This window comes from Leptosomus discolor, chromosome 1 (assembly GCF_034619465.1).
Source record: "Leptosomus discolor isolate bLepDis1 chromosome 1, bLepDis1.hap2, whole genome shotgun sequence".
NCBI classification, from domain to species: Eukaryota; Metazoa; Chordata; class Aves; order Leptosomiformes; family Leptosomidae; genus Leptosomus; species Leptosomus discolor.
In genome coordinates, this window is record NC_141391.1 from 24,173,086 (window position 1) to 24,194,008 (window position 20,923).

General features: G+C 41.1%; 1 protein-coding gene and 2 non-coding genes across 4 annotated transcripts; 1 reads left to right on the forward strand and 2 right to left on the reverse strand.

Moving 5' to 3' along the window:
• The first annotated feature begins 835 nt into the window (after positions 1-835).
• Positions 836-12,896, forward strand: USPL1 (ubiquitin specific peptidase like 1). Of its 2 annotated transcripts, none has more exons than XM_009954994.2 (8): positions 836-991; positions 1,558-1,686; positions 2,834-3,491; positions 6,684-6,770; positions 7,164-7,293; positions 8,590-8,715; positions 9,364-9,524; positions 10,672-12,896. In XM_009954994.2, the coding sequence occupies exons 1-8, from the start codon at positions 893-895 to the stop codon at positions 12,561-12,563; spliced, it is 3,282 nt and encodes a 1,093-aa protein (XP_009953296.2). In that variant the 5' UTR covers positions 836-892; the 3' UTR covers positions 12,564-12,896. The 2 variants fall into 2 exon arrangements, with proteins under 2 accessions (XP_009953296.2, XP_086332468.1); XM_086476342.1 differs by having other exon boundaries at positions 887-920.
• A 4,163-nt stretch (positions 12,897-17,059) lies between these two features.
• Positions 17,060-17,132, reverse strand: TRNAV-AAC (transfer RNA valine (anticodon AAC)). Its single transcript has one exon. It is a non-coding gene; the product is annotated as a tRNA-Val (tRNA).
• Positions 17,133-17,342: 210 nt separating this feature from the next.
• Positions 17,343-17,416, reverse strand: TRNAN-GUU (transfer RNA asparagine (anticodon GUU)). Its single transcript has one exon. It is a non-coding gene; the product is annotated as a tRNA-Asn (tRNA).
• Between the last annotated feature and the right edge of the window lie 3,507 nt (positions 17,417-20,923).

A 20,923-nucleotide genomic window follows, 5' to 3' on the forward strand; every position in this document is an offset into this window, starting at 1 on the left:
TCAGTGCTGGTGAAGGGATGGACTTAAGGAGCTGCCTTCTGATGTGCACCTGGTTCATACTGAAGTTGTCCTCCACAGATGTGTCTGTCCGTATGTGTGATAGGTGAGAAAGGCAAAATTTGGCCCTGAATTTGAGAAATCATTTGAAATAGAATATTCAGTGTCACCTGTAAAATAGTTATATAGCAATGATAACTGTGGGAGAGCTTTAGTTTCCTAGGAAATCTGTAACATTGTTAAAATAACATTAGTAGGAGTTTCCAAAAAGTGACAGTAACAGCAGGATGACCTTCTGTTAAAAATAGTTACATTTGCAGGACAAACTTTTATTCATTTGTTATGCAACAAATTCGCGGTTTTGAAAGATGCGACAGTGGAGTTTGGTTGGTTGGTTGGTTGAGTGTTTTAATGTTCCTCAGCAGCCGTCTATAACGGATCTTACTGTAGCCATTTTTAAAGAAGTTCGTTCTTTCTGAGGGTTAGATGCAGTAAGCTGAGACGCCCAGACAAGACATCTACATTTCTGCAAAGTATAGTGCACTTGGAAAATATGTGAGACCTTGTAGAGTGCTTCTAAGGAATTCCTTCTAAAGAATAGATAAGCTTGCAAATTCAGGGCCTAAAGCTGTTAAATCTATTATGTGAGTTAATTTAAAGTTTTGAGTTCATGATCTGCACTAGAAAATAAGTATTTTCAGTTAAGAAAGTACTCTTCTGAATTAATTTCCACAGAATATACAGGCTGCATTATTGTTGGTATATTTTTTTTCCCCCAAATTTAATCTAATTTTTCTTTAATTCTTTTATCCACTTCTTATTTTTCAGGAGTCTTTGAAAATCCTTAGTGGTCATGACATTGTTACAAGTGACATAAGTTAGCCAGTGACTCAGAATGATGGATACCCAGAAGACTACAAATGGTTTGCAAGTGATTGGAGAAGGGACTGGTATAGGGAAATCGACACTCCCCATGGTGGGGTATTTGGGAAAAGTCAGTTGAAACTTGTTTTACATGTGTGCAAAGTTCATATTTTTCTCTGCTTTGAGACATTTTTAATTGGTCTTAATTTTACCAAAAAAATTCTCAAAATTATTTTCCACGGAAATCTATAACAATGGCGAAAGATTATTCTAAGTAAATATGTGCCTGTGTTTTTTTTACTGGCACTATTTTTACAACTGTTTGCATTCCTATGAAAATTGATTTGTCCTTTGAAGATCTGAGCTTGTGTTCCCTGGCATTGTGTCCTGTGGTTTGGTTCAAGTGGAATGAAATTTTGCATAATTGTGTTGTTAAACATACCTTATTAAATATTTGAATATTTAAATCAAAAGATAAATTTATTTAGAACACTCTACCTTATAAATATATGTCTTAATAAATATTAAAAAAAAAGTCCAGTTTACTTTTTTATATTGTCTTAGGTATTATATTTAGAAGTTGCACGTTGTTTTTCTATTTTGGTATGTATGTATGTCTTACCTTGGGATAATACATGAAATACATAAATTTATGCTGCTTTTCCTTTTTTTTTTTTTTTTTTTTTTTGGTTTTAGAACTGTAATCCTGTGGAAACAACTGCACATGAGTATTGTCCAGTCTGCAAAGAGAAGGGCCAGATCCAGGTTTTACGAACTTACCGCATTAATTTTGAAGAGTCTATTTTTCTTTGTGAAAATCCTCAGGTATTACACTAACGGTTTTGTTTGGTTGTGCGGAGGCCTTCACCTCCAGCAGTTACACCTTTTTAAGTTCTAGCTTTTGTTGGTGGTAAGCAGGCTGTTGAAACAGAGCCCCTTTGAGTCCATGTGCTGGATGATGTTTGCCTGTATATAGACAAAAACATAACTAGCCTGTGTGCGTGCAGTGTTTCGGCATAGTTAGCTACCCTAAAGAATTAAAGAGAGTAGATTAAAATGAACAAAGGAGAGTTTCACTTACATAACAAGGGAACACAAGTGGTACTAAATAAATCTTTGTACTAATGAGAGTACAAGGTGAAATTTGATGATCCATGTAACTAATACATGACTCTTGCAGGTGTGAGCATTCCATTTTCTCTTCTTTAAGTCTGGGTAATGCAAAGAGATTTGTAATTACCATGACAATGTTTTTCTTTTTTTTTCTTTTTTTTTTTTTTTTCCCCGCTTAGTAAGTTTAACCTTAGCTGGATTTCTGTGCCGAGTTGTGATTTTGCTGCCTCTCCCTTCTCCACTGCTCCATGCATATGGGGAGGGTATAGCAGTGGACTGGTGCCCTTGAATTAGTAGAGACTAGACTAGGTATGGGCCTTCGAGTTTTTTCCCATGCCTCCCTGGTTTTAAATAATCATAGTACCCTTCTGGAGATTTGTAATAGTGATTTTACTATATTCTGGTTGCAGAATAGCTGTGTATGTAAGACCCTACCAACACCCGGTCTAATGCATCTGGCTGGCCTGAAAGATAACCTGCCAATTTTGGCACTAGTAGTCTCTCAGGCATGAGATGGTAATGCCAAATCTGTACCTTAAAAGAGTGGATTTAGAAGAATAAGAGAAGAGGACTCTCCTTAGCAAAATTAGGTTGTTTTCAGGGGTTGGAAGCATTTACTAAAAAGAAGCATTGATTATCACTACTAATGTATTTGCTTCACAATTGGTTATAAGACAGTGGTTGGATAAAACCACCCTTCTTGACATACATATGTTGAATTTATGTGTTGATTTCATTAAAATACCACTTTACGGAAGTCCTACATTCCATTTTAAGAGTATGGTTTTTACTTTTTTTAGCTCTTGTTCATCCAAAATTGCTCTGTAAATTTCACTGTAACTTTCTTTCTTTCCTTTAGTGTATCTACCCACTTGGTTATAAACCATTAAACAGCATAATTACATCTGCTGGTTCAGAAAACCATCAAGTTCCATCTACTCATAAGAAAAGGAAATTCTGTGATATCAGTGACTCTTCTTCTGTTGAATCACATCCAAAAAAAGCAAGAACTAGTGATGTGGTAAATGTTGATCATGCTGTTAATACAGACCCTGTTGTCAAATGCTATCAGAATAGCTTGTGTCTTCCGAAGTCAAGTCTACATGATGTGTTACAAAATGACCAGGAAAAACCTAGTAACAAAGTGGAGTCCTGCATGCAGAAGGTGGACTTTGAAACAACTGCCAACACCAACAACTGTCAAGAAAGTCCACCTAAGACATCTAGTCCCAGAACACAACTCTTGCCAAATTCTGAACTTTGCTCAACAGCATCTGAAGTTTTGCTCAGAGATGATAAAGTTTCCACTAATAACACAGATTTATGTCTTCAGTGGAGAAATGTGCATAATCTTTGTTGGTTAGATTGTATTTTGTCAGCACTGGTACACTTAGAAACATTAAAATTTGCTCTAGCAGAAGAATATAATGATGGAAAATGCTTACTGTGGAAACTCTTAAAGAAATATAATCAAGCAACTGCGCTTCTGAGTACCTGTAAAAGGAGTAAAGTAAAAGGTGAGTAAATTTAGCTGCTGTTTCTTCATATTCAGACTAATCTGATCTGCTACAAATATGTGGGATTCAGTACAGTGCACTTCAGCGTGCCTCCATTCTATTTCAAGATCACAAAAGAGTAAGTTACAGCTCATTACCATGAATTTGCAGAGTAGTGTGCTTTATCTAACAGAATCCTGGTAACCACTGAAATGGTTTTTCTTGGGCCAAACATGAACGCCTTGAAAGCATTAAATGCTAAGCATCTCTTGAATTTTTTTGTCGTATCCCACATAGAGAATTTCAGAATTGTTTGTGTAATTGAGCCTCACTTTGTTTCCTTCCCCTCTGTTGGTTAACATACTAGGCTGTTGTTCTAATCTTAACCTTAAAAATAATTTATGTTGTGGTTTATATCCTTGTATAAATGGGCAGTTGCCTTGTCACACCAAAGTAGTAAAGCTGGGAACATATGTTCTCTTCTGGCTCCAGCTGCACTCATTGAAGGAATGCTTCTCCTGAGGTCTGCAAGCTGTGCTGTGGATGATGGTGCTTCCTAACCTGTTTGAGTCAAAATTAGTCAAACACATTAACCTGGTTCGTATTGTCTGGAAAGGGTTAGTGAGTACTCACATGTGCAGCTTAACAGGTTCAAGGACTGTAACCTCCAAGCACAAGGGCAGTGATGGGCAGTTGGGGGCAACATTCCAGGCAGCACAGGTGGAGTCAGAGGAGGAAGTGTCACTGTAATCTGCTAGTATGGCATTTGATCATCTTCTGTACTGTGTATTCAGTTTAAGACTCTTAAACTAAGGTCTGTTTTTTCTGAGGAGAAGGGCTTGGGGGTGTTGGTTGGCGAGAAGCTCAACGTGATCCCACAATGTGCTCTCGGAGTCCAGAAAGCCAACTGTATCCTGAGCTGCATCAAAAGAAGCGTGGCCAATAGGTTGAGGGGGGTGATTCTCCCCCTCTGCCCTTCTCTGATGAGACTTCACCTGTGTACTGTGTCCAGCTCTGGGGCCCTCAGCACAAGAAGGACATGGACCTGTTGGGCCAAGTCCAGAGGAGGGCCACAAAGGTGATCAGGGGGCTGGAGCACCTCCCCTATGAGGACAGACAGAGAGTTGGGGTTGTTCAGCCTGGAGAAGACAAGGCTCTGGGGAGATCTTATAGCGGCCTCCCAGTACTTAAAGGGGGCCTATAGGAAAGGTGAGGAGGGACTCTTTATTAGGGTGTAGTGATAGGACGAGGGGTAATGGCTTTAAACTGAAAGAGGGGAGATTTAGGTTAGATGCAAGGAAGAAATTCTTCTAAGGGTGGTGAGACACTGGCACTGGTTGCCCAGAGAAGCTGTGGCTGTCCCCTCCCTGGCAGTGTTCAAGGCCAGGCTGGATGGGGCTTTGAGCAACCTGGACTGGTGGAAGGTGTCCCTGCCCATGGCAGGGTGATTGGAACTAGATGGTCTTTAAGGTCCCTTCCAACCCAAAGCATTCTGTGATTAGTCTATGAATAGTTCTAATTCTCAGGGAAAATGCAGGTCTGAGGTCAAAATGAGAAGAGGCAATAAACAGTCATCTCTACTGCATAACAGTGTAACCATCACAAAATGTTACTCTTGAACTGACCCATTGATGTCCTAAGTTTAGGCTTCTAAGAGATCATCTGCTAGAGAATTAATACAGACCTCTGGTTAGCCAGTACCTTCCATAAATTTTTTTTCAACATACATTTGAGGAAAAGGGATGTTTTTGAGGAAAAACTTCTTTACATTGAGGGTGACAGAGCACTGGAACAGGCTGCCCAGGGAGGTTGTGAATATCTCCTTCCCTGGAGATATTCAAAACCCACCTGGATGCGATCCTGTGCGACCTGCTCCAGGTGAACCTGTTTCAGCAGGGGGGTTAGACTAGATGATCTCCAGAGGTCCCTTCCAACTCCTACCATTCTATGAAAAGTGTGTGTTTGAATATATAGACTATAGACCCAGAAGAGCATTATATAACTTGAAGAATGTCATATATTTCCTAGGAAAAGTAATAGGTCTATCAAAAATGGTTTAATCCACCCTGTGGCAGAGAAAACATGCTATTTTACAGAGGAAAAAAAATATTCCGAAAAGATTCTGAAGTAGTTCATACACTCTGCTTGCCAGAAAGTCAAGCTGCTTGATTTTAGGTTTTCATCTATTACCTGGAAGCCTTCTGCCACCACAGAACCTATCTGAGATGTTTTTCTTTCCCATCTGTTGTGCTGTGTTTGCAAAGGAGCTCTGGTGTGCAAGAACCCTCAAATGTGGATGTTAGCTGTTGAAATACAGTGTAGTTTGAGATAAACTAAACCTTTTCATTTCCAGGAATTGCTGCAAAACAAATTAGTTTATTTGGGCTATGGTGGAGAGGGGATTGCATGAAGAGTATTGTTGTGGAGAATAGGTGTAGTATTTATTCTACTCCCCTGTTATTTTTCAGCATCTTTTACATACCATTGTTTTTAGAAACAATCAAAAGCAATTGAGCTGCAGGAAACTTCGTTTTACCTTTTTTATATACATAAATTTTATAAGTGATAAATAGTTTCAACAGCTGTTCTAAATCCTTCCTTTAATTTGTGCAGGTTATGATCATAATTGTATAGTAGAAGTTATGTTCTTGCTTGTGCTTAAAGAATGTGTTTTTGCAGAAACAAGTAACTTGCAAATTTAAAATACATATAAAGATATATAAAGTACACTTTTAAAAATTATTTCTAGTATTTTAAAGGCTGATTTAGGAAATTGGGATTTAATCTGGAACATCACCTTTAAATGTTTTATTATGGATTGTATGACATAATTGGAAAGCATGTAAGTAAAGTTTTTGCACTTTTAAGAGTAGATTTTAAAATCTATTCTTAATCTCCAAATCTCCAGGGTTTGTAATGTCTGATTGCACTATCCTTAAATGTTGTTGCTGTCTAACTGCTGGTACATGCTCTTAGCCATAATCTGTCAGGTCAAGTAATTTCTGGTTAGCAGACTGCAGTAAAATGTGTATAACTTGTGTAAATTCTTCTCTGATTTTCAAATCAATGAATACCAAGCATTGGCCATTTTACCAGCACTTTTTAGGCAAGTATGGGTCAACATGAGGCATCAGTTTGCAGAAAACAGGGGTACACGTGTATGTGAAAGGGTGGGGTGTTGTACATGAAGACGTATGTGGTTTTTTTCTTTAGATGTTCTTCCAAAAGCAGAATCTCATCTCAATGAAATCAGAAACAGAATGTTTACACAGCTTCAGCCTCAGCTTAGATGTGACTGGGGTAAGTAATTAGCACAGCATCTTGGTATTTGCTTTCAGAAAACTCTACCTGTAAAGCCTTGTATGTCAGTACATAAAAATACCTATGTGCATAGGCATACAAGACAGTTTGCAAATACATTTGTTTTTATTGGTGACATACACATACTTTATAGTGTGATCAGCTGATTTGTCCCTTGACTGCTTTTGACTTTTTAGAGAGCATGTTCTCGTCTTTGTAACTATGCCATAGTCATGAAATTGTCGTTGATAACAACCCAATGACATGGATCGTTCCCTCTGCTGTGAGGATTAGAAATAAAGCCATAGAAATAAGCTTATCTTCTTCCTTTTCGAAGTACTGAAAGCTGACTTCAAATATTCAGTGACTGTTTTTTCTGCCCCGTCTTTGAAGGTAAAGAGGAGAGTCCAGTGTTTGCACTCCCTTTACTCTTAAAACTGGATCAACAAGCAGAGAAACTATTCTTGCATTCATTCGTATGGAAGTTTGAATGTGTATGTTGTGGCAACAAATACCAGGACCGGTGAGATTTTTATTTAAGTAACTTCTTTATAACTGTTCTAACTTACCTTTTTAAATCTGCATATAATAGTTGATTTTCTTCAGGTCTCAAAGTTTTGTACAGCTTAAGCTTGTTGGTGAAGTTTTACATGATCCACTATTTTAAGCTAGTGTTTGCAAGTAGTTTACTGCTATGTTGTGTCTTAGGAAACCATGTTATTAGTTAGGAAAGAAGTAATAGGTAATTGTGTGAGTCCCTGGCCATGCTCACTCTGATATTTTATTCAAAGTATACAAATTGTTGTGGTTCTAAAGAATATATGCCTAGTACTCTTTGTACTTCAACTTTGCTGTTGAAGAATATCTGTAATATTCTTTTGGGTTACAAAGAATTAGACATTCTCTCACATAATTTATCTATTTTAAAATAATATTACAGGGAAGTAATTTCTTGAGAATCGATTTAGTTCTGTGTAGCTGCAGGTACAAGCTAGTAATTTAGGCTCCTTTTAGAGTCAGCAGAAAAAGAGAGACACCTTCAGAAGACAGCACACTTTACTTGACAAGTACCTGTTTCTCTCCCCTATCTTAGGTTTATACAACACAATTCTAGATCCCAAAGTGAGATGAGAGTAACGCTATCTGTTACACTGCCAGCTAATGTGTAGTCCTGGTTAATACGATGTCTTCAAAAGCTTTTGTGACATACTGTGTTTTTTTAAAAAGTTGAAAAGTTTAGGTTAGGTTGACTATATAAAAGAAGTCCTTTCTGTGGCTAACGAATGAATATACTGCATTATTTCACTTTAATATCCCGTACATTGTATTTTCATACAATATAACCTCTGTATCATCTCTGCTCTGAATGTACTCTTTTTTTTGAAAACAAGACCTTGTATAACGTGGATTTTGAGGTAATTTGTTACTGCTTCCTTCTCCTTGAGATTCCATATTAGCTAATAAATTATGTGGATCCTGGTACAAGCTCTGTCTTATGTTGGAGAGGAAACGAGATAACACACGAAGGGAGAAAGAGCAAATAATGTGAAACTGAAGGCCACAGAGCTGCTGAAAGCAAATGGTGACTGATACTGTTTGGCAGAACTGAATTCAGTGCTGACTTGGATGAGATGCAGTCACACTGGAATTCACACAAATGGCATGAATATGAATAGAATTTGGCTTTGTTACAACGTTTTTATAACTTTTTTTCTCCTGGTAAAGTGTGTATATTTATTTACTGTTTTCTGATCAACAGCTCAACTTACTATTTTTTGGTTTTTTGTTGTTTGTTTATTTTTTGTGTGTGTGTGTCCAGGTGTAGGAAAACACTAACAACATTCACAAATATAATCCCTGATTGGCATCCACTTAATGCTATTCATGTTGGGCCGTGTAATAGCTGTAGTGATACATCTCAAAGACGACAGATGATTTTGGAAAAGTAAGTTTGAATAAGAGAGCTTCAAAATAAAATACATACAGTTCTGAAACTTCATTTATTGAACTTATCACTTGCAAAACCAAATTGTTATCTTGGGTTTACAGAGATTCTAAAGTTTTAAAGACTTTTAGTTCATTCTTAAATGCTGAAATGGCAAATAGTGTTTAGTAAACATGAAACATAGAGCAGTGTTTAACATGCTGACCAGCACATGTGTTTGAGCCAGGTCATAAATATGTAATACTAAGTAGTAAATACAGACAACTGATATCCAGTGTCAGCCTTTTCACAACCCCTGCCGTTGGTGGATAACATTGTTGTTTGATCACATGTTTACTAGCTTGACTTGAGAACAATGTCCTTTCTTACTGTGGTTATGGCACAGTGGTCTTCTGGTTTTTTCCCACCTTTTCCCCACTCCCAGAATCGCATATGTGGTGGTGCTTTTTTCCCCCTAATCTGTAACAAATTGGAATATCTAGTTGGGGTATTCTTATCTCTTCAGATTGTAGAGTAGTCAAGAGTCCTGTGTGGAAGTAGACTAGTAAGGGTAGAACTACATACTCTTTGAGATGCCTCACTTTTTCATTAGGAACCTTTGCCACTATTTTGTTGTAATAAACTGGTTCTTTATTGTTTCTTTGTTAGAGTATCCTCAGTATTAGCGTTACATTTTGTAGAAGGCTTGCCACATAACAACCTGAAGAGCTATTCATTTCAGTTTGAAGATGACACCTACCAAATAACATCTATTGTTCAGTATCAGACAGATAAGAAGCACTTCATAACCTGGTCTTTGAATCATGATGGTAAGAACCATCAATTCTTTTATAGTACTTCGTGGGTCTACATTAAATACTATTTTATGGGTTACTGCAATAGTCTTAACAGTCCATATATAATAACAAGGATTTCTTTTGTCTGTATTCTAAATTTCATATAAAAAATTTGTGAATAATTGTGGGAACTTTGTAACTCAGGATGAAGATTTCAGTTTGGTTTAACTGATTTGTTCAGCAGTGTTCTGTCCTACACTGTAGTTGCTGCCAGAAGTTATTTGGGTAGAGTTGTTTCCCTTCGTAACTTTGTGAAAGTTAAAAAATACAGCCCAAGCGTGGCCGTGGAATAAATGGTATTGGTTATTCTGAAGCCAGTGATTAATCCAGTCTTGGCGGAAGGCAAGGGAACCTGTGGAACTACCAGTGTTACTGAAGTTTCTTTTAATTTCTGAACTTTACTGGACCTGAGGGGTGGGAGGCACAAATCCATGTTAGAAACATTAATAATGATATGATGGTTGTACTATTGATGGGAACTCCATAATCAGAGAAGGTGAAAGGTTGATACGTTGATTTTCATACTTCTGTAGAGAGAATGGAGTGCAGTCTTATGGAGTGTTGTGACAACGTGAAAATTGTCTAAATCATACTGCCAGAGTTTAAGAAGAAATAGGAAGAAGCAGCAGATGGGAAGTGCCTAGTTAGGAACATCCTATACATTACACATTTCTATTTTTAAATTCTTAAAGCTGTGAGATATTTGCTCATGATCTATGAACAATTTGCAGATGATGAGGTAGATTATTAAAATGAGCAGTTTCTCTTAAACTTCCGTGCCTCCCACCCAGACAATGTAAAAGTGTACAGGGAAACGTACTGAGAGGTGATTCTTCCTTCAGACCTGTGTGGGATATTTTCAGACGAAAAAAAAAAAAGCAACTTTGGTTTTGGTTGACCTACTCTGACCTGTAATAATATTGCTGCAAATTCTGCTTCTGTTTGCTCTTTTTACAGTGGAAATCTCTGGTTTTCTCTGATGTAATACAGAATGGAGAAAAAAACCTTTTATTTTCTGCTTGTCAGGGGAATGGGTTAATAAAGATATTTGAGTCTGAGGAGAGTGACTTCCATTTTAAAAGTCTCTAAGTCTCTACACTGGTTGCTATTTATTTTTCAGGAACTTGGCTTGAATGTGATGATTTAAAGGGGCCATACTGCAAGAGGCACAAAGGATTTGAAGTTCCTCCTTCAGAGATTCATATTGTTATCTGGGAAAAGAAAATGTCCCATGTGCCAGAAGAACTGAATTCATGGTTCCAGAATAAAAATGTTGAAGATTTTCCTCTTAATAATGTACAGTCAAATTCCACAGTGTTGCACTCTGGGTTTGATAACGCTGTAGACAAAATACCTGCAGACCATCTCAAAGAGGATTCTGTGAGAACTCCAGATAAGAAACAGCAGCAAGTAGCTGAAGATGAAAGTATTGTTCATCACGGTTTAGAAAACATGGCACCTGATGATCTTGTAACACTGATGCTTGAAGAAATTCAAGTTGACTCAGAAGGTAAATTGCTGCCGAATGGACAGATGGTGGGAAATAACCTTGTTCTTGAAATGGGCACACTGCAACAGCAGGAGTCAGCTTTTTCACCTAACACTCCATCTACAGGAGAATTTGCTGGAGCTAGTCTAACTATGAACAATAAATGCATGTTATATGAGAATTCCAGCATTTGCTTACCCGTAGAAGAGTTGAACCCAGCAACTATTACTCCTCCCGTGCCCAAAAAACATGACCCTGACCCATCTGACTCATCACTTGCTCAAAGAACAGATGACAGAACTAATTTACCTAACAGAGAACATGGATTAAATTCAGAACTGCAGCTAAACAAGAAGTTGTCACAGGTAGAGAGTATTACACAAAAATCACCTGACTTGAAAGATGCAAGGAAAACTGTAGTTAATTCTCAGGTTGCCAATTCTTCTGCTGCCAGTAATTCCTTTCAGCAGCCTTCACGCAAAGACCAGAAAAGAGGATTTGTAGGAAGCTGGGTAAAGAAATTATTAAGCAAGAATACTTCTTTTATGCCTTCAAGTGCCTCAGCTCTCAAGAATGAGAGAAGTTCCAAAACTCCCTCCATGCAAAAAATAAGTGAAGTGAGGTTGCCAGTTAAAGGAGCAAGTAACTTTGGTGGATTTCAAAGCAGAGGTATGAACAAAACAACTGGGACCCCAAAGTCAGTGGTTCCTCAGAGTAGTAATACTCATCCTTTATCAAATTTCAAAGGATTTCCTCAAAGCAGGCATACCACTATTGCAGGTCCAACTTTGAATAAGTCAGGAAGTACGTTGGGTACCTTGGGTAAAGTGACTCAGTTCCATTCACCTCACTATAACTCCGGGAAGGCAGAAGAGTCAGACAGTGACAAAACAAAAAAACTTCGCTTAAAACTGCTAAAAAAACTTAATGCTAAAAAGAAGAAGTTGGCTTCATTGGATAGGCTAGCAGTGGAACAAATGAAACATGAAAAACCTGTGAGTGGAGATGTAAGCACCCCGTCACAGGGTGAATCTCACAGTGACAGTGAATTATTGCAGAGCTTTTTAAGAGAACTGCAGCATCAGATTGATGTTGCAGATAATGAATCTGAATTTTGTGCGAACTCTGTGTCTGGGTGCATCAGCCGTAACAACAGTGATGAAATACTGGCGGAATTACTGTCCCCCACTTCAACTGTTGCTTCCTTAGAGGCTCCAAAAAGTGAAGATGAATGTATGTATATGGAGATGGTGGATAGCAGTGTTGCAACGACAGTGTCTGAGGAGAAGACCGCTGTGCCACAGGCAGCAATGACAAGTGAGGAGCACAATTATTACAGTCCTGTGAAGGACAGTAATTCGGAACTTCATACAATAAGCAAACCCAATGTGAAAAAACTTGGTTTTGAAAGTCCTACAAGGGAAGATATCCTTGAAGACCTGTTCTCCATTTCAGCACCAAGCTCAATGGCAGGTGACATAGATTTACCTCATTTTGATGAAACTCTGTTTGAAACTTGGTAAATATTCGGTTTATTTGTTTTAAATATTTTTCAATATTATGTATATTTTGAAACAAAGCACTATTAAATTATATTTTCTAACTAGTTTAATTGCACACTGGCTGTACTTGAACAATTTACCTTTGAGGTATTTTTTTTCTTAAAATTTTATTGTAGCAGACAATTAAGGTTTTAATGCATTTTATTTTTCTGAGAAGCAGTTATTTTAGCTGTCAGATACGATGATGATTTTTAATTAAAAGCTCTTATGAGTCTTAATTTTTGCTGCTTTTATTATGGAAGACTTACCTATATTCTCCTGAGTTTGTGGAATAATAAACTTCAGTGGTCTTGATGACGTAATGGTGTAAGAAGTATTATTTAGGTAGTAGTGATTTATTTTACAGGAGCACCAAGCTCCTGAAATTTTGTCCAACATTTTAAAAAAGTACCTTCTGTAGTCGGGGATGTTTGCATCCTTTGATACAAAGATAAATTTGCAACACTAAACTCGAGGCTGGTAGTCTGTTAGGAGCTCTGATCTTCCCAGAATTGCTGTGCTACAGGCTCATCCTGATGGATACACCCCTTGGATCCATAGTAGAAATTTTCCTGTTTAAAGTTACAGCACGTACTGGGTTTTCATCCTGGGTAACTGAAAACATAATTTGGCAGAATATTCTTCTAAGCTAGGTTATTTTTTTAAGTAAAATTACTGAGATTTGGGACAGAGTTTGAGCGCTAAGAGAGGATCAGATGTAACTTTTAGTTATTCATAGCTGTAAAATCACTAATAAAATACTTCATAAAAGAATTAAATAGAATAATAAAAATAAAAGAATTGAAGTTAACTGTAATTTAGCACCCATTACGGTTGTCACTAGGAGTTTTTCGTGGCTAGAGCAGCGCACCCCTGTCCGTATGTGATAGTGCCAAGGAGAGGGAAGGTCAGTAGGAGGAAAGGAATGGAAAATGTGGGTAGACAGAGGGATTCACATCTTGGTGTTTCTGGATTTGTATAGCTTTTGTTTTGCTAGATGGGAGTCTTTTTTAAATTCATAGGCACAGAGCTGAGGGTATTATAAGCTAAATGAGCTGTACATTTTTCTTGTGCTCGGAAATGACAAGGATTTTATCAGCACGCCTTTGATTCAGCCATTTTTAGAGGTATTCTGCATTTTTTCATTGTTCTGCATCCCAAGTTCAAAACATTTAAGTCCTCAGTCTTACTTTTCCAGTAAGGGCAGTTGAACATAATTGTTACTACAGTATGGCTACAGATTTAAATGGTCTTATATTGCTTGAACCAGGTTCCAAAAATGTTTGCAAAACTATCAGTGGCGCTGGACTCACCTTTCCAAGCTATTTCTGTTGCGATTACGTACATGTTTTTCAAACTGGTACTTCAGACAGTTGATGGTTTCAGTCTTGAAATGGAAGTCTTTGTAAAGAACTTGAACTCCTTCTTTGTTTTAAATGTTGTGATTGGTAATGCTATGATAGAAGACAAATCAGTGGGTTCTGAATGTAAAGTGCTGGTGTACTGCTGGTGAAATGTTTGCCTGTTTGTGAATTCCCTTATTAAAAAAAAAAATGCTGACCAAAACGAGAGTTTGATTTATCAGTGAATAAAATTGGTGCCTCTGCAAGACTTGAGGGGGGTGATAGGATTTTCCTGCGGAGTTTTCCAGCTTGTGGTTTCTATATATGCAAACCGCTGAAAAGTGGTCTGTCTTCCCAACCCCAGCTACTTGTTGCAGAGGTTTCCCCAAGCAGTGGGGAGCTGCTCTCAGGTGTAGATACCACCTGTGACCAACTGGATTGCAGCTACCTGCAGCTGTGAAGTGGGAACTCCTTCACCACTGTCCCTGGAGGTGACACTGACCGCAGGGTGAGTGATGCAGAATGCGTAAGGCCATGTGAGGAAGAGACCCCCACTAGAAGAGGGAAAGTCCTGGTGGAAAGGATTATAATCAGGTTAATAGCAGGGAAGGGTGTGGGGGCACATCTGCTGTGCATGTTGCCTAGATAGAAGCAAGAATCTCTGGTCACCACTGGCAGCACCTCAGCAAACAGATGTTAGGAGTCCTCGGTTTGCAGCTGTGTGTGATACAGTGTGGGTACAAATGTACAGAAGCTCCAAGAGCAAATAAATAGCACTTGAGATTCAAGTATGAAGCTAAATCTGGTAGTGCTGCAAGTTCTTCGCTGCCTTTTTTCTGAAATAGTTAACTGAAGATGATGCTGTGCAGATTTGTCTGTTTCCATAAATGTTTTACTGCCTCTGATCCTGCGCAAGTGAGCATTCAGCTGAGATTGAAACCCGTGACCAAAGAAACCATTTGGAATTTGGTGGCTACTAGACTTTCTGTTTCGAGACTAGTTTTAAAATGCAGCTTTTTATTTGCCATAAAGAGAATTTAAAGTATTGTATTAGTCTTCTGTCAACTAAAACGCGTGAGGTGGGCATATAGCAAATACGATTAGTGAGCAGAAGTTAGTCATTGTATTTTTGAGGTTTTATCAGTGCTACAGGATAAATCTCCAAAAGTAATGGCTTTGAGCACGCAAAGGGATTATATTTTACATGTTTTTTCACCTCTTGCATCACATAATCTTGTCAGTCTGTATCTTCTGGTTTGGGAAAGGCACAGCTGTGGCACTTAGATTTACAGCTTTTGGTTCAGGATCAGCTCTACAGTGGAGGTAGCACTCTGATTCACATCTTACTACTTCATGATACATTCAAGCGTTTTTTATCAAAGAGTACAGGGACAAAAAAGGACCGCCTTCTCACATCCTGCCTACAATAACCAGCCCATCTGCAAAGGAGCTGCCTAGATGGATTTTTAGCTGGAGCACTGTTCTAGAAATTCACTGTGGTGCTGATTACAAATCTGACTTTGATCCTGATGTTTTTCATGGCTGGCTGTTGCCATTTATTCTTCTTCCAGCATTGGTTTTTGCTTTAAATAATTATTCCCTTCCTGACAATGTATCAATGAGAGTGGTTGTGTCTTGCCTGTGTTCCTTTTGCAAAGCTAAACAGCTGCTGTTCTCCGTGTGAGCCCCTTCGTGCTCGGAGCAAAGCGTGTTACCTTCTGAGCAGATTATGCAGCTCTAAGTGGGTGCAGTGCTTTAAAGTCCGCCAGGATTCAGTCTCGGAGTGGAAGAGCTAAGCATAGACCTGAGGCAGCGTGCAGACAGAGCAAGGAAGAGAGTAAGGTTAACGGGATTACAAGGCTGGTGAAGTTTGCAACGTGCTTAGTTTTGCCCTGTGCACCAACGCAGTGGAGTTGTTTACGAGAGAGGTGCTGAAGCTGCACAGTGCTGGAGAACACGGTGGAGCCATGGGGCTCACAAAGGAGAGTGAATGCTGGGGAAGGAGTGTAAAGAAGGCGGCCTGGCCTACCTGTTGGGGGCTGGGTGCCTCCAGCTTACCTTTGCTAGAGGGAGGCTGAGGAAACCCTCACGACAGGGTCTATATCACTCTTTCCTGTAAATTACTACCCAAAGGGGTTTCTATGATGCCCAACCCAGAGTTTGGGCTAGCTGTAATCCTGTCCGATTTAGAAACAGGGCAGGTAGGCAACATGTTAAAATGACCCGTGAGCTGGAAGGCTTGGCAATACCCTGGGAAACCCGCCATGGACATGTCTGGTAAGGAAGCATCTCCGCTTTCGATGCTAGCAAAATGAACTTTGGTCCTGGCGACTGGTCCTGTTGTGGAAACTTTCACTGTCAGTGCCAGAGAGGGAGAGAGCTGAAGAGTAGGAAAGCCCCAGATTATTTCATGTCACACTGCTAGTGGACTGTGTGTTCCACTTCTTTGGCTTAGAGAGAGGATGGCCTGTAATTTTTATGTATGAAATATGTATTTGAGCTTTTAAGCAGTGTTTTACAGTTCTTCCATGCTGTAACTCTTTTGTGTAGGTGTTTTTATTTTTTAGTATCCATATTTTTGCTGGCTTGCACTTTCTGGTTGTGTAGCAGAGCAAGTGATTTAAGTAATGGGGAAAGCTCTGAGAAAGAAGTTGCGCATTTGAATGTTCTAAGATAGCATTTTAAGCTATTTCAGTGAATATTTTTTCTTCTTCCATCTACCTTCAAGCCTTGCTTTGCCAGGGGAAGATGAGATTTTTTTTTAAATGCTTGGTGCTGCAGCACCATGGGTATTACAATCAACTGGCATTATGTCCAGCCAAAACATCACCTACACCTATGAGCGTTCGGGGGTAAGCAGTGAAAATGCTGTCATTTGGTGGTGGAATTGTGCTACTTTTGAAGTTTTTGTCCAAAGTTTTCTAATGATGTTCGGACCACTTCAGCTCAGGCTCCTTTCTCCTTCTCTGTGTCCCCCTTCCAAGCAGATAGGGCAAAAGCCTGTTTGCAGAGGGGATGCTTGTGCGAGGCAATGAGCCAAGTCTTCAAAATAATCCCCCAGCCCCCACTTTAAGCGAGCGATGGGGAAATGTGACATCCGGGCGGCGAATGGAGGAGGGGGGAAAAAAAAATGGGTGTTTCCGCCCGGTTTCGAACCGGGGACCTTTCGCGTGTTAGGCGAACGTGATAACCACTACACTACGGAAACCCCCGTGGTGGCTGTTTGTCTTGCAGCTCCCCTTGAGGGGGCGCACGGAGGCTCAAACTCCCATTTCGGCCTCGCGTTCGCGGCGCAGGACGAGGCCTCGGGGCTGACACCGGGTGTCCGGCAGCTCCCAGCGACAAAAAGGCCGCGCAGGCCGGACCCGGCCCCGGAGAGGGGGGAAAAAAAGACCCCGGCGGAGAAAAAGTTGTGACCCGTCCCTGGGTGGGCTCGAACCACCAACCTTTCGGTTAACAGCCGAACGCGCTAACCGATTGCGCCACAGAGACCCGCTGACACGTTCGTTCCCCGAGCCGCTGCTGATCCCCGCGGCGGCGGAGGCGGCGGTCTGCCCGCGCCCCCCCGGAGGTCCCTCTGTCACGCGCCCCGGGGAGTTTCGCCTTGTGTTCCCGACGCCAGTCCTGCAGCTCTTGGGGTGTGTGGAGAGTGTTGGGGTTCATGACCACCAGCTTTGGTGCCTCTTTGCTTTTTTAATCTGAAAAATATTCCTTCCCTTTTTTTTTCCTCTGTTGTTTCTGTGGCCTTTCCCATGGGACCAAGGGAGAGGGAAACAGTAGACAAGCAGAAAAAAATAGGGTTTAAAGTTATGTCTTTAAGACATAAATGAGCATTGCCCAACTACTTACTATGTGGACAAAGTACCCGACATCTTTTCTTCCTGTAATTTCAGTACTGAAAGGACTAGTTGTGACCAGAGACTTGAGGTACAGAAGACAAAATTCATCCCATGCTGTTTAAAGACCTGTGATAACTGTTTGTAAGAGTCGATGGAAAGTGGAAACACTTGACAGAAATGAATCAGGGCAAAAGAAACAACTCGAAGAGGAGCAGAGGGGAAGACCTGGGGATCTGCTGCCCAGGCAGCCTTGTTTCAGCTCTAAAAAATCTATAAAATGAATTATTAAACAATCCATTTACAGCCAACTAAAAGGTAATAAGGTGATAGCGACAGATAAATCTGGAAACAAATCACACTAAAGTAGAGTAATTTGCCTTCGGGAATCCCAGGTCCCAGAGACTGATGGGAAAGGCTGGAGCAAGGAAGATGCACCCCTGGTGGATAAGGATCAGGTCAGGGAACACTTAAGCAACCTGCACATACCTAAGGCCTTGGGCCCTGGTGGGATGTACCTACAAGTGCTGAGGGAGCTGACTGATGTCATTGCAAGGCCACTCTTGATCATCTTTGATCGATCACAGCAAGTGGAAGAGATGCTCAAGGACTGGAGAAAGGACATGCCACCCCCATCTTCAGGAAGGGCAAGAAGGATGACCTAGGAAGCTACAGACCTGTCAGCCTCACCTCAACCCCTGGGAAGGTGGTGGAGCAGCTGATCCTGGAAACCATCTCCACGCACATCAAGGACAAAGAAATCATCAGAAGCAGTCAGCATGGCTTCACCAAGGGGAAGTCGTGCTTGACCAGCTTGGTAAAATTCCATAATGAAGTAGATGAGGGGAGAGCAGTGGACATTGTCTAGCTGGACTTCAGTAAGGCTTTTGACACCATCTCCTGTAAGATACTCACAGAGAAGCCATTCATGTACGGGCTGGATAAGCAGACAAGGTAGATTGAAAACTGGCTGAATGGCCAGGACCAGAGGGTGGTGATCAGTGGCATGAAGTCTATTTTGAGGCCAGTGACTAGTGGTGCACCCCAGGGATCAATACTGGGTCCAGTCCTGTTCAACATCTTCATTAATGACCTGGATCATGGGGCAGAGCGTACCCTCAGGAAGTTTGCAGGCAACACCAAACTAAGTAGTAGCTTATATGCCAGAGTCTTGTGCGGCCATTCGGAGGGACTTCAACAGGCTGGAGAAATGGGCTGACAGGAACCTTGTGAAGTTCAACAAGGAGAACTGCCAAGTCCTGCACCGGAGGAGGAACAGCCCCGTGCACTGATATGTGCTGGGAGCTGCCTAGCTGGAAAACAGCTTGGCCAAGAAGAACTTGGGGGTCCTGATGGACTCCATGTTGAACATGAGCCAGCAATGTGCCTTTGCAGCAAAGGTGGTGAACGGTATCCTGGGCTGCATCAGGAGGAGTGTTGCCAGCTGGTTGAGAGAGGTGATCCTTCCCCTCTACTCAACACTGGTGAGGCCACACCTGGAGTGCAACATCCAGTTCTGGGGTCCCCAACACAAGAGAGACATGGATGTATTGGAGAAAGTTGAATGTAGGGCCACAAAGGTAATGAAGGGACTGGAGCATCTCCCCTATGAGCAAAGGCTGAGACAGCTGGGACTATTCAGCCTGGAGAAGAGAAGGTTCAGGGGGATCTCATCAACATGTAAAAATACCTGGAGGGAGGGTGCAAAGCGGATGGAGACAGGCTCCTCTCAGTGGTGCCCAGTGACAGGACCACAGGCAATGGGCACAAACTGAAACACAGGAGGTTTGCCCTGAACATCAGGAAACGCTTTTTCCCTGTGAGGGTGACCAAGCCCTGCCACAGGTTGCCCAGGGAGGTTGTGGAGTCTTATCCTTGGAAAAGTTCGGAAGCTACCTGGACATGATCCTGGGCATCTGGTTCTAGGTGTCCCTGCTTGAGCAGTGGGTTTGGACCAGGTGACCTCTAGAGGTGTCGATGAAGTGAAGTTTTCTACTTTTGTATGAATTTTGGTTTTGCTAACATTTGAATTAGGGGTTGTGAAACTATGTGAAAAACTTTGGGTTGTGAAACTCTGCATAGCTTGTTTGTTGATGAAAGAGGAATGTAGAGAAACTGCAGGAACCCAGAAGCAGCAGGAGCTCCCTCAAAGCTATACATACCAGATAGACATCAAGGAGACAAAGCTCCAGATATCAAGGAGACATTAAGGAGACATCAAGGAGACAAAGCTAGCTACACCTGCCAGATGTTAAGGAGAGCCTAGCAAACGTCTACATGACTGATTGTTAAGGTTGCAGAACACACAAGAGGTTGCATCAGAAAAGGGGCCTTGGCTTGTGCTCAAGCAGGAGGCTTCAACTAGAGGACATCGTGAGGAAGACTACAGACAACCCCTAGAGACCCTCAAAAGACCACCGACCCATTTAGTTCTGCTTGATAGAGCATGCTCAAAGGGGAAGGAACCTACGTAAAACATTTCTGGGAAATCACTAGAACACCACCACCTTTTTGGGGAAAGATGCTGAGTGTATAATGAGAAAGATCTATAAAGGCTGTAACCAAGCGACCAAAAAGCGCGCTCACCTTCGCGAAAAGATTCGCGTGTGCGCCCAGCGCTGCAATAAAGAATGCCTCACTTTCTGATACCTACAAATTGGTCTTAGAGGGTTACTGATCCGGTATTTTGGTAACAGTGCCTTCACAGCCCTTCTGTGAATTTTGTCCTGTTACAGGGTAGCTGGCTGCCAGGGCTGTCGGAAGGCCATCACGGTGACACCACATGGTGTCACAATGGCTGCTGAGAAGCTGCTTCTTGGGACCAAGGGAGGGAGAGATGACAGAGAGGAAATCCCCACGAGGTGGCTCTGCCGCTCGTTGGGCACTGCTCAAAACCTACTAATCAATAGCTTTCTGGAAAATCAGGGGGCTTTGCCAAAAAGGTCTCAGAAGGGGCTGTCCTGGGCCCCACTCAATTCTCTGCTCTCCCAATAGCACAGAAAATACCAAATCTGCAGATGTGCCTAAGTGGGAGGTGTGTTTCCAGCATCCCAGTGGAGGGGCTTGGATTCCAACTGGTCTCACTGTGTTGCAGCAATGCTCCAGGCTCAACCTGCTGAAATTAATAAAAATAAACCCAAACAACTGCTCCGAGGAAGGCGAG